This window comes from Botrytis porri (assembly GCF_014898465.1).
Source record: "Botrytis porri strain MUCL 3234 chromosome Unknown BPOR_007, whole genome shotgun sequence".
Taxonomy (NCBI): domain Eukaryota; kingdom Fungi; phylum Ascomycota; class Leotiomycetes; order Helotiales; family Sclerotiniaceae; genus Botrytis; species Botrytis porri.
In genome coordinates, this window is record NW_024066081.1 from 2,193,295 (window position 1) to 2,209,851 (window position 16,557).

The following is a 16,557-nucleotide window of genomic DNA, read 5'->3' on the forward strand; positions in this document are numbered from 1 at the left end:
GCCGCGGCAACTAAACGACTTCTTCCCCGTTGAACCGTTGATATAATTTCTGGCGTCTGGGTACCTTGATCCCAAAACGAGTTGAAGCTACGAAGATCTGTGCGTGGATTAATTCCATACCGGCGTCACACAGAAGATTGATTTTCAAGCTTCGAATTCTTGTTCTTTTTTAAAGTTTCTTTTTTCTTTCTTTCTTTCGAATAGCGCAATCCACATTGTCTCTCTTCAATTTCGCTACGAGGGGACTTTTTCCCTGCGATAAGACGACTCTGCCGGGGCACAGACTGCTTTCATCCCGCTCAAGAGTCAAGCCAGACAGACTGTCTACTCTGACTCCAAATCTCTATCAACTTTGCGCCCCAGGGGTTCTTTAACTTCTTTCACACACGAACGATAAAGGGTTATTCTAGACAATCCCAGAAGTTAATTCGCACATTCTCAACCCAATTCGAAAACAATTCCATCAAAATTCTCTCATTCGTCGAAAGTCTATTCCTCCAAAGGTACCAAGAAGGGTGTTGGTCATAGTGGGCAGTAACGCAACACACGATATTAACAATACCACGCCAATACAATCAATATCAACGAGAATATTGGGAAAAGTTTGCAGGAAGTCAGGAAGACCCTTCGAGTCGTATCTATCTCTTTTGATATTCTGGGTCCGTAGGTATGTGATATGTATGATTAACTACTACCTACTCTCTTTCTATCATTCTTCTTCATCCGTTACCTACCTACCAGACAGTGCAAACTTATCTGTGCCTGTCTGTTGTACTCGTATCCATACTCCCTCATCACACCTTACCAATCAATCTCCTCACTCTACTCATCATTCTCAACATACATACATACATCCACTTCGTTCCACCAACATCTACCTCATCATCATTACTCGTACTCCAGCTTTCTTCTGTTGTATCATTATTACTCACAATGGCTATCTTTTTATCTGTTGAATCCACTCATCGATTCATCATCATCCACTATTCAGCATCCATTATTTCACTTGGAAAATGGCATTCATCCAATTACTCTCTCGAGAACAATAAAAAGCACAGCACAGCCTTTGCTTTATTGATTCTTTCCTTTTCTTGTTTTTCTTCTCCCCCCTTGAATCGATTATTTTATCAAGACACGATCGCATTCCTTTCCAAGCTCGTTGAAGGAAATCAAGATATTTTTAATACTAATTCCAGTCTAGGATGAATTGATAAATTAATTCATTTATTGGGGGTTTTTATTTTACTTTAAATTACCAGGATATTCCTGTTCACCCTTGTGGCTGATGAACGAGCACACGAACCTTGTCCTGCACTCGCTGCACATTTTCGGGTAGAGTTGGGTTTGTGTGTTGGCTGCAGAGAGGAAAGAAAAATTTTTTTTTGCTATTCCTGGCTAAGAACCATACTAGGCTCATACACACAATTCCTACCCACCCTTAACCAAAATTATCCGCGCACACATCCAATTCATATTAAAATACACGAACTCCCCCAACCTCTTACAATCTTCTCTCCGATCGAATTTTCACTCGATTAAATTTTGAGAGAAAGAAAGAGAGAGAGAGAGAGAGAGGAAAGAAAAGAAAGATAGTTTTCACCCCCAATCCCGAACGAAACGAATTACCAAATCCACACACACACACACACACGATTGATAATATCTTTCAAGCTGTCGAACTCCATTCGTCTAGCTTTTACTAGAACATTCGAAGTCGAGATTATTATTTCGACTCCGAACTCTGTGCAAAGATATCCTGTTGAAGGAGTCAACCGGCAGTTATTGACATGTGTGGATCAACGATAAAGGTCTCTCCTCCTTCTTCTCGTACCGACTACATACCAAGGTGACGAGCTTGTCACATTCTATCGCGTCTTCGATCCATTGGCGCGAAAAATTAGACCTTTCTCGTTTTTCTTCCATTTCCTTTCCAACCCTTTTCCTCTCAGGGTATTCTTTCATCTCTTCTCAAGATTTCATCACAACATACATAATAGGATAACATGTCCTTCTCATATACCACACCTCCCGGCCATCCGGGCGCCGCCTACTACGGCTTCTCCACCAGCGCTTCTCCTTCGCCTGCCGGTTCACCATCTGGATCTCCGGGATATTCTTCTTCACGACACCCCTTCCGAACTCACTCTCGACATGCAAGCTATGCAGATACTACTACATATAGAGCGTCCGCTACTGAGGCGAGGCCCTTCTCTCCTAGATTTACTTCAAACGGATACTACGCCACTGGTGCTGGTCCAAATGTGAGTCGAAACAAAAGTTCTTGGTCATCACCGCCGCCGCGTCATGAGACAAAGGCTCCGTATTCTTACTCCCACCGAACCCCTCATGGGGGTGCCGAGGACGACGAATATTATGAATATTTAGAAGATGTAGACGGGACAATATATTTGTGCAGAGTTCCTCGTCGATCGGCGGCGCACACAACTTACAAATATAGTAGTCATGGTACTGATAAATATTACAACCAGAGCCCCAAGTATGCTGAAGATCCTGAGTCACCATACAGACATCGTCGAAACACTTCAACAACAGCTACACCTCAACGACCAGCGACCACCCGACCCGGAGCAACTCGCCCTGCGGCCGCATCAACTCGAACTAAACCTCAACCGCCCCCGGAAAAGGCCACTGAAGCCGATGCGCGCCGACACCACATCCCCGCCGGATACTCTTTGAAAAACTGGGATCCTACCGAAGAACCCATCATGCTCCTCGGCAGTGTCTTCGACGCCAACAGTCTTGGCAAGTGGATCTACGATTGGACTGTCTATCACCACGGTCCTGCTACCCCACTATCCGATATGGCCGGTGAACTCTGGCTATTACTCATCCAATTAGCCGGCAAGGTCAAGCGTGCAGAAGAGTGCATGCCACGCATTCGACAACCAGATAACAGAGAAATGGTCGACGATTTCATCGAGTCTGGAGAACGCTTGACAGACAAGTTGAAGAAACTCCTTAAGGCATGCGAAGCACCTATGTTGAAGGCAGGCCGAAGCGGAACCAAGTCCGCAACAACACAACTCGGCAAGAACGCCGGTACCGAATTCGTTGACTCTATCTTCGGACGCGATAGACAACTTGAACACACCGAGAAGTTTATGGCATCAGTTCGATTATGGAACATGCGATTTGACGCCAACTGCGAAGAAATCCTCCGCAAGCCGGGTCAACATGCTTAAATACACTAGACACGCACATGTTTAAACACATTAAAACAACAAACAAAAAATTATTATGGATCCATACACAAACGGATTAGAAGGAGGGAGTTTGTTTATTTCTTCCATCATCTCGATTTCTTACGAATCAAACGATACCCATGAGACCATTATGAATGTGTTCTCATTTGCTTTACGGGGCAGTCACTGTAAGATAAAAAGGATGGTTTACAAAGGGAGGCGCAAGCCCAAACTTTCCGGTTCAGTCAGGCATTGGGCGGAATTTTTTCTAAAAGATTACATTTGCATGTTGGACAAGGCATGTTTATTACGGCGGATTGGGAAAAAAGTTTATGCATTTTCCATCGGCATTGGAGATTGTTAATTAAAGGGTAGTTGTTTGATGGATGGATTTGTTTGATTTTTATTTCTAAGATTATTACGGTTGTTTAAAGACATGCGGCGGGATTTTTCTTTTTATACGCATCTATGGGAAAGGGGAATGGGTTGGTAGGGTTCAATGGCGATGGCAAATTTGTAATAGTAGTTTTTAGTAGCTCGACGGGGCATGGTTGCTTGCTGGCTTTGGCTTTGCTTTGGCGTTTGCCCATCACACGGCACGGAGATGATTTCGAGAGATCGCATCGTCTGGATATACCCTTCATATACTTCTGTTTGAGTTTTAGCTTTGTCAATCATCGGCTGCCGCGAATAGTTTCAATTCATGGAAAGGATATTTTTCTCTTCTTCACCTTTGGCGTCGCTTCAGAGCTTATGTGTATATGCATGATTTAATAAGTTTCTCGATATATATGTGTGTGTGTGTGTACAACTTGAGCGCATGGGGACTAATCTTTAATCTCTAACATTGTACTTGTACGCAACCCCCTCTCACGTAAGGTACAAAAACCGACTCATGCATATAATTGCGAATCTTTTTTGGAGGTTGATGACTTCATTTTTGATGCAGATGGAGACTTGTTATGCATGAGTCATGTATGTATGTATGTATATATGTATGTATGTATGTATGTATGTATGTACATCACTTTGCCCCCTTGGCCCTGGGGTTTCAAAATAGATGCACGAGGAGGTGTTTTTGATGAGGGCCCTCATTATTTACGCATATGCACGGATCCGGGCCCTCCATCAAAACACGCCCTCGTAGTGTGTACGGGCTATTCATTAATGTCTAATGGTTAAGAAGGAATGATGGAGAAGAGAGAGTAGGTAGTTTGATGGGTAGATTGGTAGATTGGTAGATGGGTAGATGGGTAGATGGGTAGATGGGTAGATGGGTAGATGGGTAGATGGGTAGATGGGTAGATGGGAGGGGAGGATATTCGTCTTCTCAGGAAATGGGAGTGTAGTAACTTAGGTGATATATATGGTAGGTGTATTATTATCTTGATAGTATTGTCTTGAGATTTGAGATTTGAGATGCAAGGCTTGGAGTGTAGTTCGTATAGAGAATTAGAAATGCGCGGATGGATGGGGAAGGGGATGGAGATGGAGATGGAAGTGATTAACCCTGGCGAGTTTTGCTATACGGCGGGAAGTGGAGAGGGGAGGGGAAGGGAAGGGAGGGGAGCATAGGGAGGAGGACAGGGAGAGTGGTGGTATGTAGGTAGCGTCCTTCGTGTGTGAGTAGAGTAGATCATGATAAATTCTTTACTCTTTTCGGTTAGTGGGTTTATTTTGATCTATCTATTTTTCTGTCAACCAGTCAAGTTGAATGATGGTATCTATCTATTCATATATCTACAAGGAAATATCCAATCCAATCCCATCGAATGTCCTTAACAATCAAAATCATAAAACGAAACTAACTGGATACTTGTACCAAGTAGTAGGAACTTGAATACCTCTCTGGATGGTAGGTAATAATGGATGGATGGATTGATTGATTGATGGTTAACTATCTAGCTACTATTTAGGTATATATATTTGTGTATGTAGTATTCGATGGGGAATTGAATGAATGAATGGATGGGATTGGGTTTGTGTTGCTATGAGATATGATACGATATGATATGATATGATATGATATGATATGATATGCCATGTGTATAAATTGTAAGTATGAGTTGGAGGGTGGTTAGGTATATGATGAAAGGGGGAGGAGAGAGGATAGAGGATATAGGTCAGAGGATATAGGGTATGGTTTGGAGAGGAGGAGGAGGAGGAGGAGGAGGAGAAGATGAGATGAGGAGGAGAGATTGTGGAATGCAGGGATAGAAAATTGGTATGGATTTTGTTTATGTTTAATAAGATGGATGGATGGATGATTCTTTTCGCTTATTTATGTAGTTACTGGAATATTAGATGTATACTGCACTGCGCTGCGCTGCAATGTATTGTATTGTATCATGTTGAATTGTATTCTCACAATCAATTTGCTAGGTTTGGTGTAGTTTGATTTGGCTCAATGTTCAATTATATCATATCACATCATATCGTATCATATAGTTCGATATTTCAAATATCGCAAGTACCTAATAGATACCTCGTTGGATATAGAATAACCTTAGATAGATAACCTTATTTGAATTTGGAGAAGATCTAGATCTAGATCTATGTTTGCATCATTCTTTTTTCTTGCTCTTTTCTTTTCTTTTCTTTTCCGACCGTGTAGATTGATTTGTGATTAGACTAGATAATTCATACATACATACATACATACATACATACATACATACATACATACATACATACTTCATACTATATATATATATACATTAGATAAAATTGACCTTACACTGCTCTAAATGCAGCTCGGAGAGAAAACCCAGCTCTGGGTTGCAATAGAACAAATCATCATCGCATATCCTTCCAATCAAATCCCTATTTCATCCTAGTCTTAGTCTTTTCTAAATTTTCATTTTCATTTTCATTTTCATTTTACCCAGCATCAGTAGTGTTCCCATCACATGTAACTGCGAGGCTGCCCATTTGTGACCACCTTTCTCGGAAAAGGGTGTAGTGTGGTATGGTATGGTATGGTATGGTATGGTATGGTTGGTGTGGTGCACTATGTCGCTCACCATTCCACACCACATCTCTTGGGAAATCAAATCTAATTTGATTATTATTGGCGTCCCTCCATCTTCTTACAGTCAGCGGAGTGGGATTCACATTCGTTGGAATAATATATCCATAGCCATATATATAACGACCCCACCCACCTTGTAAGCAAGCGCAACTAGCCATACCATATACTGAATAAGAAAGGTATCACCAATTATCAATATCACCTAAGATTTATCTTTTTGCAGATATGGATTATTTATATGAGAAATAGAATCTCAATCCTTGCAGATGATAGGTGGACTGCGTATTTATTGTCTTCCCCTTTTCTGAGATTGTATTACTAGAATGCAGTGTTCTGTCCCCAAAATAATGTGTGCTCCCTTCCCCCTGACTCGCCGCTTGCGTTCTGGGTATGCGGATGCAATGATGAATGGAAATGGAAATGTTGTAAACCATTTCTTTTTTCGGGGCTTCCGTGCTCGGGATGACTATTACTATGGTTGAGCACGAGTATTATTCGTGTGTTATGGTTACTTGTGCGAATATATCTTTATGGGATGATATCAGGTTGTCAAGATGTCAAGATGTCAATATGTCAGACTAGAGTATTTGACGTCGATGCTGATGCTGATGCTGATGCTGATGCTGATGCTGATGCTGATGTAGCGCTTGAAGCTGGATAGTGGGACATGGTATGAATCATCGATGCCCGAGCAGTTGGGTTGGCGCTCGATGAATGATCTATGTCACTAGATGAGGGCTGAGCAAAAGTACCGAAACCAAGCGTAGAGAACCGTTATAATATTTTCAGCTGTCGTGGTTGAATCATGATATGATTGGATTATCTAGGATCTTCTTTGGGTTCGGTGACGAGACAGCCCTTTCTCAATCATCCAATTCGTTCTTGGAGTATCTTGAGAAGTCATAAAAACTTGGATTTGTCTTGTACCAACCACTTCAATATCACATGTACATTTAGGCTTCCGCTATTAGGGACCCTAAGCATCATCATGACAATATCTGGCTTGATCTGGGATACGATGAATCGGTAAATGGGAAATGGAACGGATGATGGTTAGGTCAGGGTAATTGGATAAATCCCAAAACACTCACATATTAATTACCATGTTGTGCGCTTATGGCCACACAGCATCCGATACCCATTCTCAGTACAGTATCACACACACACACACACACGCACACACACCTTCTCAAAGAAGCTGTGCCTCTTCTCAACACTGCATCTGCGCACATATTTACAATAACGAACTATTTATAGTTCATTCAGATGGTAGAATCACAACAGCCACAAGCTATACTGTACTCTGTATAGAGAGAGGTAAGCGACGGAAGGGTTGCAGAATTTGACCTGCAGCAAGGCGTGGTAGAGAAAGTTTATGTATGTATGTCACAGCTAGAAAAACGAATAGCAAAAGAGTAACAGCCCTGTCATAAGTAGATTTAGAGTGATATCAATGATACACGAAAGGATTCAAGATTAGAAGTTTCTGACCACCAGCTCCATCCATAATTAACGACCAGGTTGTCGATATAAAAGAACGTGGAAGGAATTTAATCTTCAGGGGGGTGAGAACGGAAAGAAACGACGAACGAGGAAGGAACATGACATGGTCCAAGCCAAAAGCTAAATTAGCGTGAAGGGTGGATGCGTCGATAAACGGGAAAGGAAGAATTTGAAACGAGGGGGTAGATTTGCCATGTTTCTACGACATAGCGACTAAAAAGGGAGTGTGCAATGTGCATGCAATGCGAAGAAAAGATTTCAACATTTCCAGTACCACCTAGTCCCCTTGAGGCATCTCGCCATTCTATACATATCCACACGACGTACGTCAAGCATCAACACAACGGAGCCAAAAGGTTGGTTGCGGAACGTGGAACGTTGGACGGAAGAAGAAAGGAAGGGAGACTGCGTGAGTTGTGTGAGAGAGGCTTAACCCCAGGGGTTTTCTGGGAGAGATGCATGGGATTGAGTGTGTGCATTGGATAGTTTGTTAAAGTTAAGATTACTTTTACGACCGGCGCGGACAATATTGCGTGCGTACTGTGTTACGCTATATGTATATGCACGAAGGGAAAACGTTAAACGGCGACTAGGAAATTCTTTGGGAAAGTATATGTGGTGATAGACGGGAGTTTCGGAATTACCAATTACCGTGCTGGGCTGAGACATACATATCTACATACTAGTTGGTGTGTGACTGAGCCGCACCGTAGGAATAGGAGTGTGCGATAACGATTACGGAAGTTAGAGCTGGAACGAGGAGATTAGCCTCAAAGGCTGAAGGATTTAAGCTCTCTGTCTAGCCTTGCCTGTGTTCCTACCAGGCTGTTATACTTACATTTTGCGGATCGATCTTTCCCGGGCGAAATACTACAAGACATTATGCATTACATACGGTTATTCAAGCAGCCTCGTCTGCTACCAATTGCATCCTCCGCATCCCCGTCTTCTCCTCGAATACTCTCTGCGAAGATTACCATCACGACGGATTTGGGAGAATCATATTTGATTTCCGATGTGAAACTTCGTGCGGAAATAGAAATTGATGAGAAAAGTCTTGGCAGCGGGAAAGAATATATATGGAAAGGCACAAATGGGATGAGGAGTTTAGAAATCCAAATACCGATAAAAGTACCGCGTGGAGTGGAACAATGGACGACGATGATTGTGGGACCTGCGGAAAATACATATGGTGTCGGTTCTTTCGAGGATGTTTTGGGAAGAAGCCAGAATGAGGGAGGAATCGTGAAGGTGAGGAGTAGGAGTATCGATCTGAAATCTGGAGCCACAAGGTCGGAGGGTATGGCCGAACGGGTTTTCAGTACTGCTTCTGGAAGACGGGATCACATCCACATCTGGGAAGAAACGGGGGAAAGTATCGCAAGACACATCTGTAGGTTTTCTCGGGTTCAAGGTAGGTGGGTATTTTTTCCTATGGTAACTAATGCATTTCTATGATGTAGGGGATGCGGGTCTAGTGCTCTCATCATATCTCTCATCCCTTGGGAGTTCTTCCCACCCTGCCGACTCCCTGCCTACTCTAGAAAAGTTTCTGAGCACGCAACAAGAGATCAATATTCTTGAGCTGGGAGCCGGATGCGGAATTGTAGGTATCACACTCGCGAAGATCTTCTCGGATCGAATTAACAAAATCCTCCTCACCGATCTCCCCGAAGCCTCGGAGATACTGGAGAAGAATCTTTCTGCCATGGCTCCAGATGCAGATGTCTCACTCTGTAACTCCTGCTCTCACCAAGTACTGGATTGGTCGGCCTCACTTCCGCAAGATGTGCGAGACGAGAGGTGGGAGTTGGTGGTCGTGGCGGATTGTACGTACAATCCGGATGTGGTACCAGATTTGGTACACACATTAACTAGAGTGAGAGATGGGAATCAAGGAATGCTCGTTCTGCTCGCGATGAAAGTGAGACATGATAGTGAAATGGTATTTTTTGAGCTGATGGAGAAAGAAGGATTTGGAGTTGTGGAGAAGTGTAAAGTACCGTTGGGAATGGTGGGAGAGGAGGGTCAGGAAATTGAGATTTTTGTTTTTAGATGATGGTGGAGGGTTACTGATTGTAGGGATGGCAACTTAGTTTATTGAGATAGGTCGAATACTATATGTAGTCCATTAAGATAGTTATATTGCTTTACTATATCAAAAAATATTGGGTACGACTCCTCATGCACTCACTTCAACCTATGCCGATTTGATGTCGGTACCCCTACAAATAGATCCGTCAGACTTCATTGCAAACCATGCTTTTCATACGCATTATCCATCTAGTGCCCCTTGGTCATTCTTGTATATGCATGTAGCACAGTCTATCATCATCTGCACATGATTATGTCAACCTAGAATAAAGCAGGACGGGAGAGCGCGAAGATAAAGACGGTCAAAATAGTAATGATCTTTTCTTACTATCATGTATTTTCCCCACGCGGCTAGCTATGTATTCGCCCCAACACCGTCTCACATGCCTATACCCATCTACATAATTCCACTCCCAGTCACCGCTTCATGCCCCCTACCCCTTTCCCACATCCTACGTAAACTCGCGAATACTCTCCTCGGCCACCTCTGAAAGGTTTATTCCCGTGCTCCCATGGTCCGACTCTCTCCACTCTGTAGGACCATTCTCTTCTTTTGCTTGTCGATAACTCATGACTAATTCTCCACCTCCTTTTAACAAATCCTCAAAGAGCGTGCGTCTCATGACTGCCATTTCCGCCCCTCTATTCTTTAGTAGCTCACTCACAAGCACCAGCGCATTTTCTCGATCAAGACGTGCCATTTCTGCTGCTTGCGCTCGAGGCTGCACGGGTTCCGGTTCGGGGGTTTGAAGTTCGAGACTTGAAATTCCGAGAGATTCACTTCGTGGGGTTGATGAAGGCGTGTTAGCTGCAAGGGCAGGCTTGTATTCGAGGAGTGGTTTGCCGGTAAGCATTTCGACGAGAGGTTGAAAGACGGTTACATCTTGCATCATATCGCTAATGCACTGTGCACTATCTGGGTACCTAGCCATGAGAGCGAACACGAACCATCCTTCGCTTCTGACAATTGGCCATTTGGTTTGAGAGACCATGAAGCTTAAGGGTCGTCCGATGTCAGGATGGCGAAGGAGAAATTTTCTTCGAGTATCGTTCAATTCTTCAGCTGGTCGACCTCTGTAAGCTGTGAAGACTCGACAGACAGCTGTAATTAGACGGGAGATCTCCATTTTGATTGGTTCTACATCTGTACGATCGAACAAGGCAATTAAGATAGAAATATTTGAACGCTCGTGAGCTGGTGAATTCTTATCTGTTGAGAGGCGTGCACAGATTCGTTCGACATTTTCCATGGAACCATTGACAAGTTGGCGACTAAGGGATATGGATGATAACTGAATTGGTTGTAGGATGTCAAGAAGCCAAAGTCTAGGAAGCACTTCGAATATACCGGAGCTTCCTAATACTTCCTTGTTTCTCAAAGGCAACGCCAGGTTCTTGAGGAACCCAAGCGCAGCGTGGAGTAATTGTGAATCGTTAACATTCTTGAGTATAGATATGAGGGGTAGATGAACTCGAGCCGTGTGTACAAACAACCCACAAGCTTCGTCAGTACGAGCAAGGTTACCTAACATGATACAAGCACAAACTTGTAATTGTATCTGTTCGCTTGATAACCATCGGCGTAGCGAAGAAGAAAATGGAGATATGACTGGGTATGCCTCTTTGAATTCAGGTAAGGCTGAGATATCGGACAGGGCTGAGTTCAGGTTGATGCGCATTTGCGACAATAGCTTTGCATCGTCCTCGTGTGTTGTCGAAGGGCCAATCGATGGATGAGAATCGAATCGCGTATAGGAATCAACAAGAACAGCTAGAGCGGTATCAAGCGCCTGGGGAGTTTTGACCATCGTTTTCTGGAATTTTTCGTGTCCCAGGTATGCCACAGCGGTGTTGACAAGAGCGATGTAATCATCCATGTCCACTGGGTTCTCGCGATTTGAAGCCAGCTTTAATAGAATAATTGGTGTATCATCTGGTGCGGTATCGGGCTCGGAAGCTTTGTGCAAATTAGTATAAATGTTGACTGGTCTCGAATGTATCACTTACGTTGTTGTATAAGTAGATCGAGTAGTTTACATACGTATCCAAGGAAATGTACGCTATCTTTGAATCGAGGGCTTGAAATCAGTGCAATGAGTTCCTTGCTTAAATATGCACTAGACGCCTGCTGTTGAGCAGGAACTGGAAAATGTCAGTAGTTGACCATCAAACCGAAACTTGCAATGTACTAACCATAATCGACGCAAACATTATAGAGAACTGGTATTGCAAAAGCGAGTAAATTGGTATCTAACAACTGAGTAATAATCAACGGCATACAATTTGACGCTACGACACGAGCTCTGTTTTCATCTATCTCGATGTCAGTTTGAAAGAGGAGTGTGAAGATGTCCAGCTTACCTGTATCCGCACAAGAATTACCCACCAAACGCAATATTTGAAGTTTGAGAGCATGACGTAAAGTGTGTGTACTTAATAGCTCAAGAAAAAACTTCAAAATACCGGAGTCTCCGAGGGGTACTCGCCATTTGGCTATTTCACAGTTAGAACAATGTTAGATCACTGAATGCACGTTTTAACAATGTGGTATCATATCACAAGAGCCACTTAGCCACGTGAAACCGAATCTCAAGCAACAGACATATTTTGCAATTCGGAAGGTAACTCACGATCTCGACTCCCATCCGCCAATTTTTCTGCAGCTTCATTGATAGACGTAGAATCTTGCCACCATAAATGCGCCAACTTGCCCAGTGCCCCTTTCAACCTTTCCGTCCTTCTCTCCCTATCCTCTACGTCCACCACCTCCTCGGCATCATCATCCATGTCCACATCTTCTGCACTTACAGACTCCTCCAGCTTGAAGATGTCTGCGATTGATGACGACATGTCTTTCTGTTCAGCCTTGGTCAAATGCTTATGTTTCTCCATGCCATTTTTAAACGATGCCGGAAGAGCCCTCGTATTTGAGTCTGCATTCGCCAAATCCATTTGATCATCAGATCCAGTCTCATTGCTAGATTGAGGGCTAGTGTTTACTCTGCCCTCCATGATTGCAATGCTACAGACTCGTTAATGCAGTTGTAGGGGCTTGAGCCTTGGGTTATGTAGAGCCAAGGAATACTGCGCCACAGACTCGTCTGCAATCTGATACTGGGAGAGAGGAACGAGTGATCCGGCAAACGAGATGCAAGGTTGTGAATGTAAAGTCCTGGCCTGTAAATTTGTGATCTGGGTATTGATAGGGTTGACGAATAGCGAAATAACGTTTTAAAAGACACTAGCGGGAAAAAAGGTGGGTGGGGCCAAGGAAGGTGATGGATACTTTATTTCGACGTATGATTCTGAGGGTTAACTATACGAGTAGCAGTATCTTTGTAATAAGACTTGGGTTGATAGGCTAGAATCGAATGTGACAACCTCATAGGACATTCAAAGAGATGTAAGCTTGCGAAGTCTAAATCGTCTTCAACTATGATGGAAAGAGCTTTGAGAACAGGAGATGAATCGATTCCAAGGGTTTCTCATCTCTTTAGTAACTCGGACCGCAATGTTCTATAAATATCCGTGTTAAATCCATACTAAACCCTAATTAACCTTTGAAAGTGACGTGCTTAGTTGCATTATATATAGTCACAATATCACTTCGAATATGGTTCCAAGGTGCGAATCAAAAGTCGACTATAATAAAGTTTCAAAACCGTTCGAAGGATTTAGGCAATCTAGGCGTCGTTCGAGTCTTTGTATTCTGACAAAAGCTAGGAAGACCCTCAACCTTGAATAAGATTAGAATTTAAAGGGCTTTAGTTCGTAACAGAGACCACGTTATTATCTATGTATTCCACGCCAAGAGATTTATAGTAGATTGCTATAAAAATCACCTCTCCCTCTATCAATATTTACGATGATGAGACTACCTAGTAATAACGGTGAGGTGAATCGGTGGCTCGCTGACAAACAGTGACATTCCCCAGCTCCATCTGACTGGTGCACCCAACCGGATTATTCCCGAAAATTACGAAGCTTAAACATAGTATCCATGACGGCGGTCTGATATTTGCACCAGGACCCATCTATGCATCTAGGAAGTATTCCAACCCCTCACTGATCAATGACTCTAGCTGACTTAATCTCGACAAATACTATGTATATTCCCAAACAATATACCTACACCACACAACTCTCATGATGAAACAAGTTTCTAAAGCCGTATATTCATTCAAGCTTTTCCATCTAGTAGCATTATTGTATCTATTTCTCAATATCCCTCTATACCTAGATAGCTAATATCAGTATCGGTGTTAAGTATTGCCGTTTTTCAGCAAGGTGATATGGCCTGCAACCCAAAGATGGCTTGGAGGAGGCTTGGAGGATATGTTGACGCGTGCTGACCGCTGCAAACTTGATCCGAATGCAGCAGTAGCCTTATGAGCGACAATTATACGAGGCGGGCTGACAAAGAGGGCAGTGGCTTGACACGTGGGAATCATTTGAGACTCTTGTTGATATTCTAAAAGGCATTAAATTCACGGGGTAGATATCAAGTAGAGATCAGTCTGGTAAATGCTCGCTAAAATTCTCCTTGCTTTACCCAACAACTTCCCCTCGCCAAACACCAAAGCACTTTCAGTCGCGAGAACATAATGCTTGAGGTAGATGTGCTTGCTTGTTTACCCTTTATAGCATGCTGCACCGCGCTTCCTTTATTTATCTTAGACATGCTTGATGCTCCTCATGCGCACAATAAAAGAGTTACAGATGGGAGGGAGGTGAATAGGATATATTAGTCTACAAATAAGTATGAAAGGATAAGGTGACGAGAACGCTGTGAAGATTTTCAATCATACAGAAACTTCTCAAGACCAGATTAGTTCCCACAATATGGTGGATATCGAGAAATCAGATCTCAAGCTCGGGGTGCTTCGTAACCAATACCAAGGCCGATAGGATCGGAAGCCCTCGATTTCTTGTTCGAATGGCCAAAAGAATGATGATCATCATGTTTTCTCTTCTCAACTACCGGTTTAGTGACAGTCCCCCAGATCTTGGACTGTAAAAGTTCACTCTTTGCTGTAACAGGATTTGGAGTATTGGTTCTAGAAGGTGCAACCTCAAAAGATTCACGAGGATCAGCGCGTAGCATTTCATTCGCACTTTGAGCGGCTCGGCTTTCTTGGATCTCCTCATGGTCCATGCTTCCACGTCCACGTCCTTCGAACCTAGAGTGATTAAACTCCTCAACATCCTCAGCTGAAATGGTACTATCGCGACTTTCACGTCGACGTTCGCGAGGTGGGAGTTTCGGGGTGCGGTTGGTGTAAGCTGACCTAGAGGCACTGTGTGGCATGAATTGTGCAGAAGGAAGAAGTGTTGATTGCGCAGTGCCTGGATGAGCGGAAGGGGGTGTGTTAGGCAATGAAGAGAGGGATTGAACACCACGATTGTGCCTATTGACTGGGGTGCGTGGGCTAGCATGTTGATTGATGAGAGGAGTGGACGGTGCACTATTGTTTTCATGGTGAGCGGCAGCTAAGAGAGCAGCAAATCCAGGTTCTTGGCCATGTTCGCGAGAATCAGCGATCGAGCGACCGGCCATGGGAGTCTGATGTGGCGTTCGACGGTACTGTTGTGGAGTAGCTGGGTAGCTGTTGTGTGATAGTCTCGGCGTAGCAACATGAAAGAAACCTCCAGGGCTGCGCATGATATTAATATGCTCTCGATTTTCGCGAATACGTTGAGTAAGACGATCATTTGTCTCATTAGCAGCCTCCAATTGATCTTCCTTTGCCTCTATTACTTTCTTGGCTCTTTCAAGGCGACGTTTAATGGTTTTGTTCTCTGTTTCCAGGCTCTTACAGATGGCCTTGAGCCTTGAAACATACTCTGGACTGGGTGTATGGGGATCACTTCTCCCCTGATATGCAAGTTTTAAGACCTGGACTTCTCGACGCGTCAATTCATGTTCCGCCTCCAAATGCTTAATGGCCTCCTCAGACTCCAGGGCCAGAAGCGTGTTTTGTAATTTGCAATGTGCTTGTTCCATACGAGATTCTCGAATTGCGTTCTCCAACTTGCTGTTGTCGGAAATCAGCATCTTTATCATTTCTGTCTTTTCTTCTGTAGACGCGTCCGCAATCTCTTGAGCAGTCGGTAGTCGGGTGATGTTAGGAAAAGAGGCTGCCTTGATATCATTTGAGTCTGTGGCACGTGAAGATCCGAGATCAGATGGCGACGTTGTTGCGGTTCTTTGATTTGGGAGCGATTGATGAATATTTGATATCTGAGATGATGGTGGAGGAGTCGTTGATGAAGAAATATGTCGACCGAATGACGAACTTCGCGTCAACACATCTTTTACTGCTAAAGAGTCATCGCACTCCGAGTCTCTAAATTCACCTTGCGAATCGACGGCTAACAGGACGGATGTTGAAGGTAAGCGACTAGGACCTTCATCTTGAGATGAGGCAAAACTTTGAGTGAGTTGGACGGCAGTAGAAACATCGGGTGGAGTCGACGCATCGTCGAATGAGCTAGTGGAAGCCATTGGTTTTAGTTTTGTGCACCTCGTAGAGCAGGTTATGTCTTATGGAAAGATTAGCAAATATGAGCACATGGAAGACTGATAACGTATTACAATTTTCCAATTCTGTGCGGAGCCCAGGGATAATGGAACTGATTCGCGAGCTTGCTTAGGCTTGCGCGATCGCTGGTACTATCTTTAGGGAATCGTAGATGCACGAGTAGTATTGGAAATCGAATGCGCCC

General features: G+C 43.6%; 4 protein-coding genes across 4 annotated transcripts; 2 read left to right on the top strand and 2 right to left on the bottom strand.

Moving 5' to 3' along the window:
* Window positions 1–2,003: 2,003 nt before the first annotated feature.
* Window positions 2,004–3,203, top strand: EAF01_005989 (uncharacterized protein; the record flags this gene model as incomplete). Its single annotated transcript, XM_038914243.1, has 1 exon — window positions 2,004–3,203. One exon carries the CDS (start codon window positions 2,004–2,006, stop codon window positions 3,201–3,203), a length of 1,200 nt encoding a protein of 399 aa, XP_038770692.1.
* A 5,416-nt stretch (window positions 3,204–8,619) lies between these two features.
* Window positions 8,620–9,796, top strand: EAF01_005990 (uncharacterized protein; the record flags this gene model as incomplete). The annotated part of the gene is made up of 2 exons (XM_038914244.1): window positions 8,620–9,130; window positions 9,201–9,796. The coding sequence occupies 2 exons, from the start codon at window positions 8,620–8,622 to the stop codon at window positions 9,794–9,796; spliced, it is 1,107 nt and encodes a 368-aa protein (XP_038770693.1).
* A 487-nt stretch (window positions 9,797–10,283) lies between these two features.
* On the bottom strand, window positions 10,284–12,843 carry EAF01_005991 (uncharacterized protein; the record flags this gene model as incomplete). Its single annotated transcript, XM_038914245.1, has 5 exons — window positions 10,284–11,788; window positions 11,839–11,973; window positions 12,025–12,144; window positions 12,193–12,324; window positions 12,462–12,843. 5 exons carry the CDS (start codon window positions 12,841–12,843, stop codon window positions 10,284–10,286), a joined length of 2,274 nt encoding a protein of 757 aa, XP_038770694.1.
* Window positions 12,844–14,698: 1,855 nt separating this feature from the next.
* On the bottom strand, window positions 14,699–16,336 carry EAF01_005992 (uncharacterized protein; the record flags this gene model as incomplete). The annotated part of the gene is made up of 1 exon (XM_038914246.1): window positions 14,699–16,336. The coding sequence occupies one exon, from the start codon at window positions 16,334–16,336 to the stop codon at window positions 14,699–14,701; it is 1,638 nt and encodes a 545-aa protein (XP_038770695.1).
* Window positions 16,337–16,557: the final 221 nt, after the last annotated feature.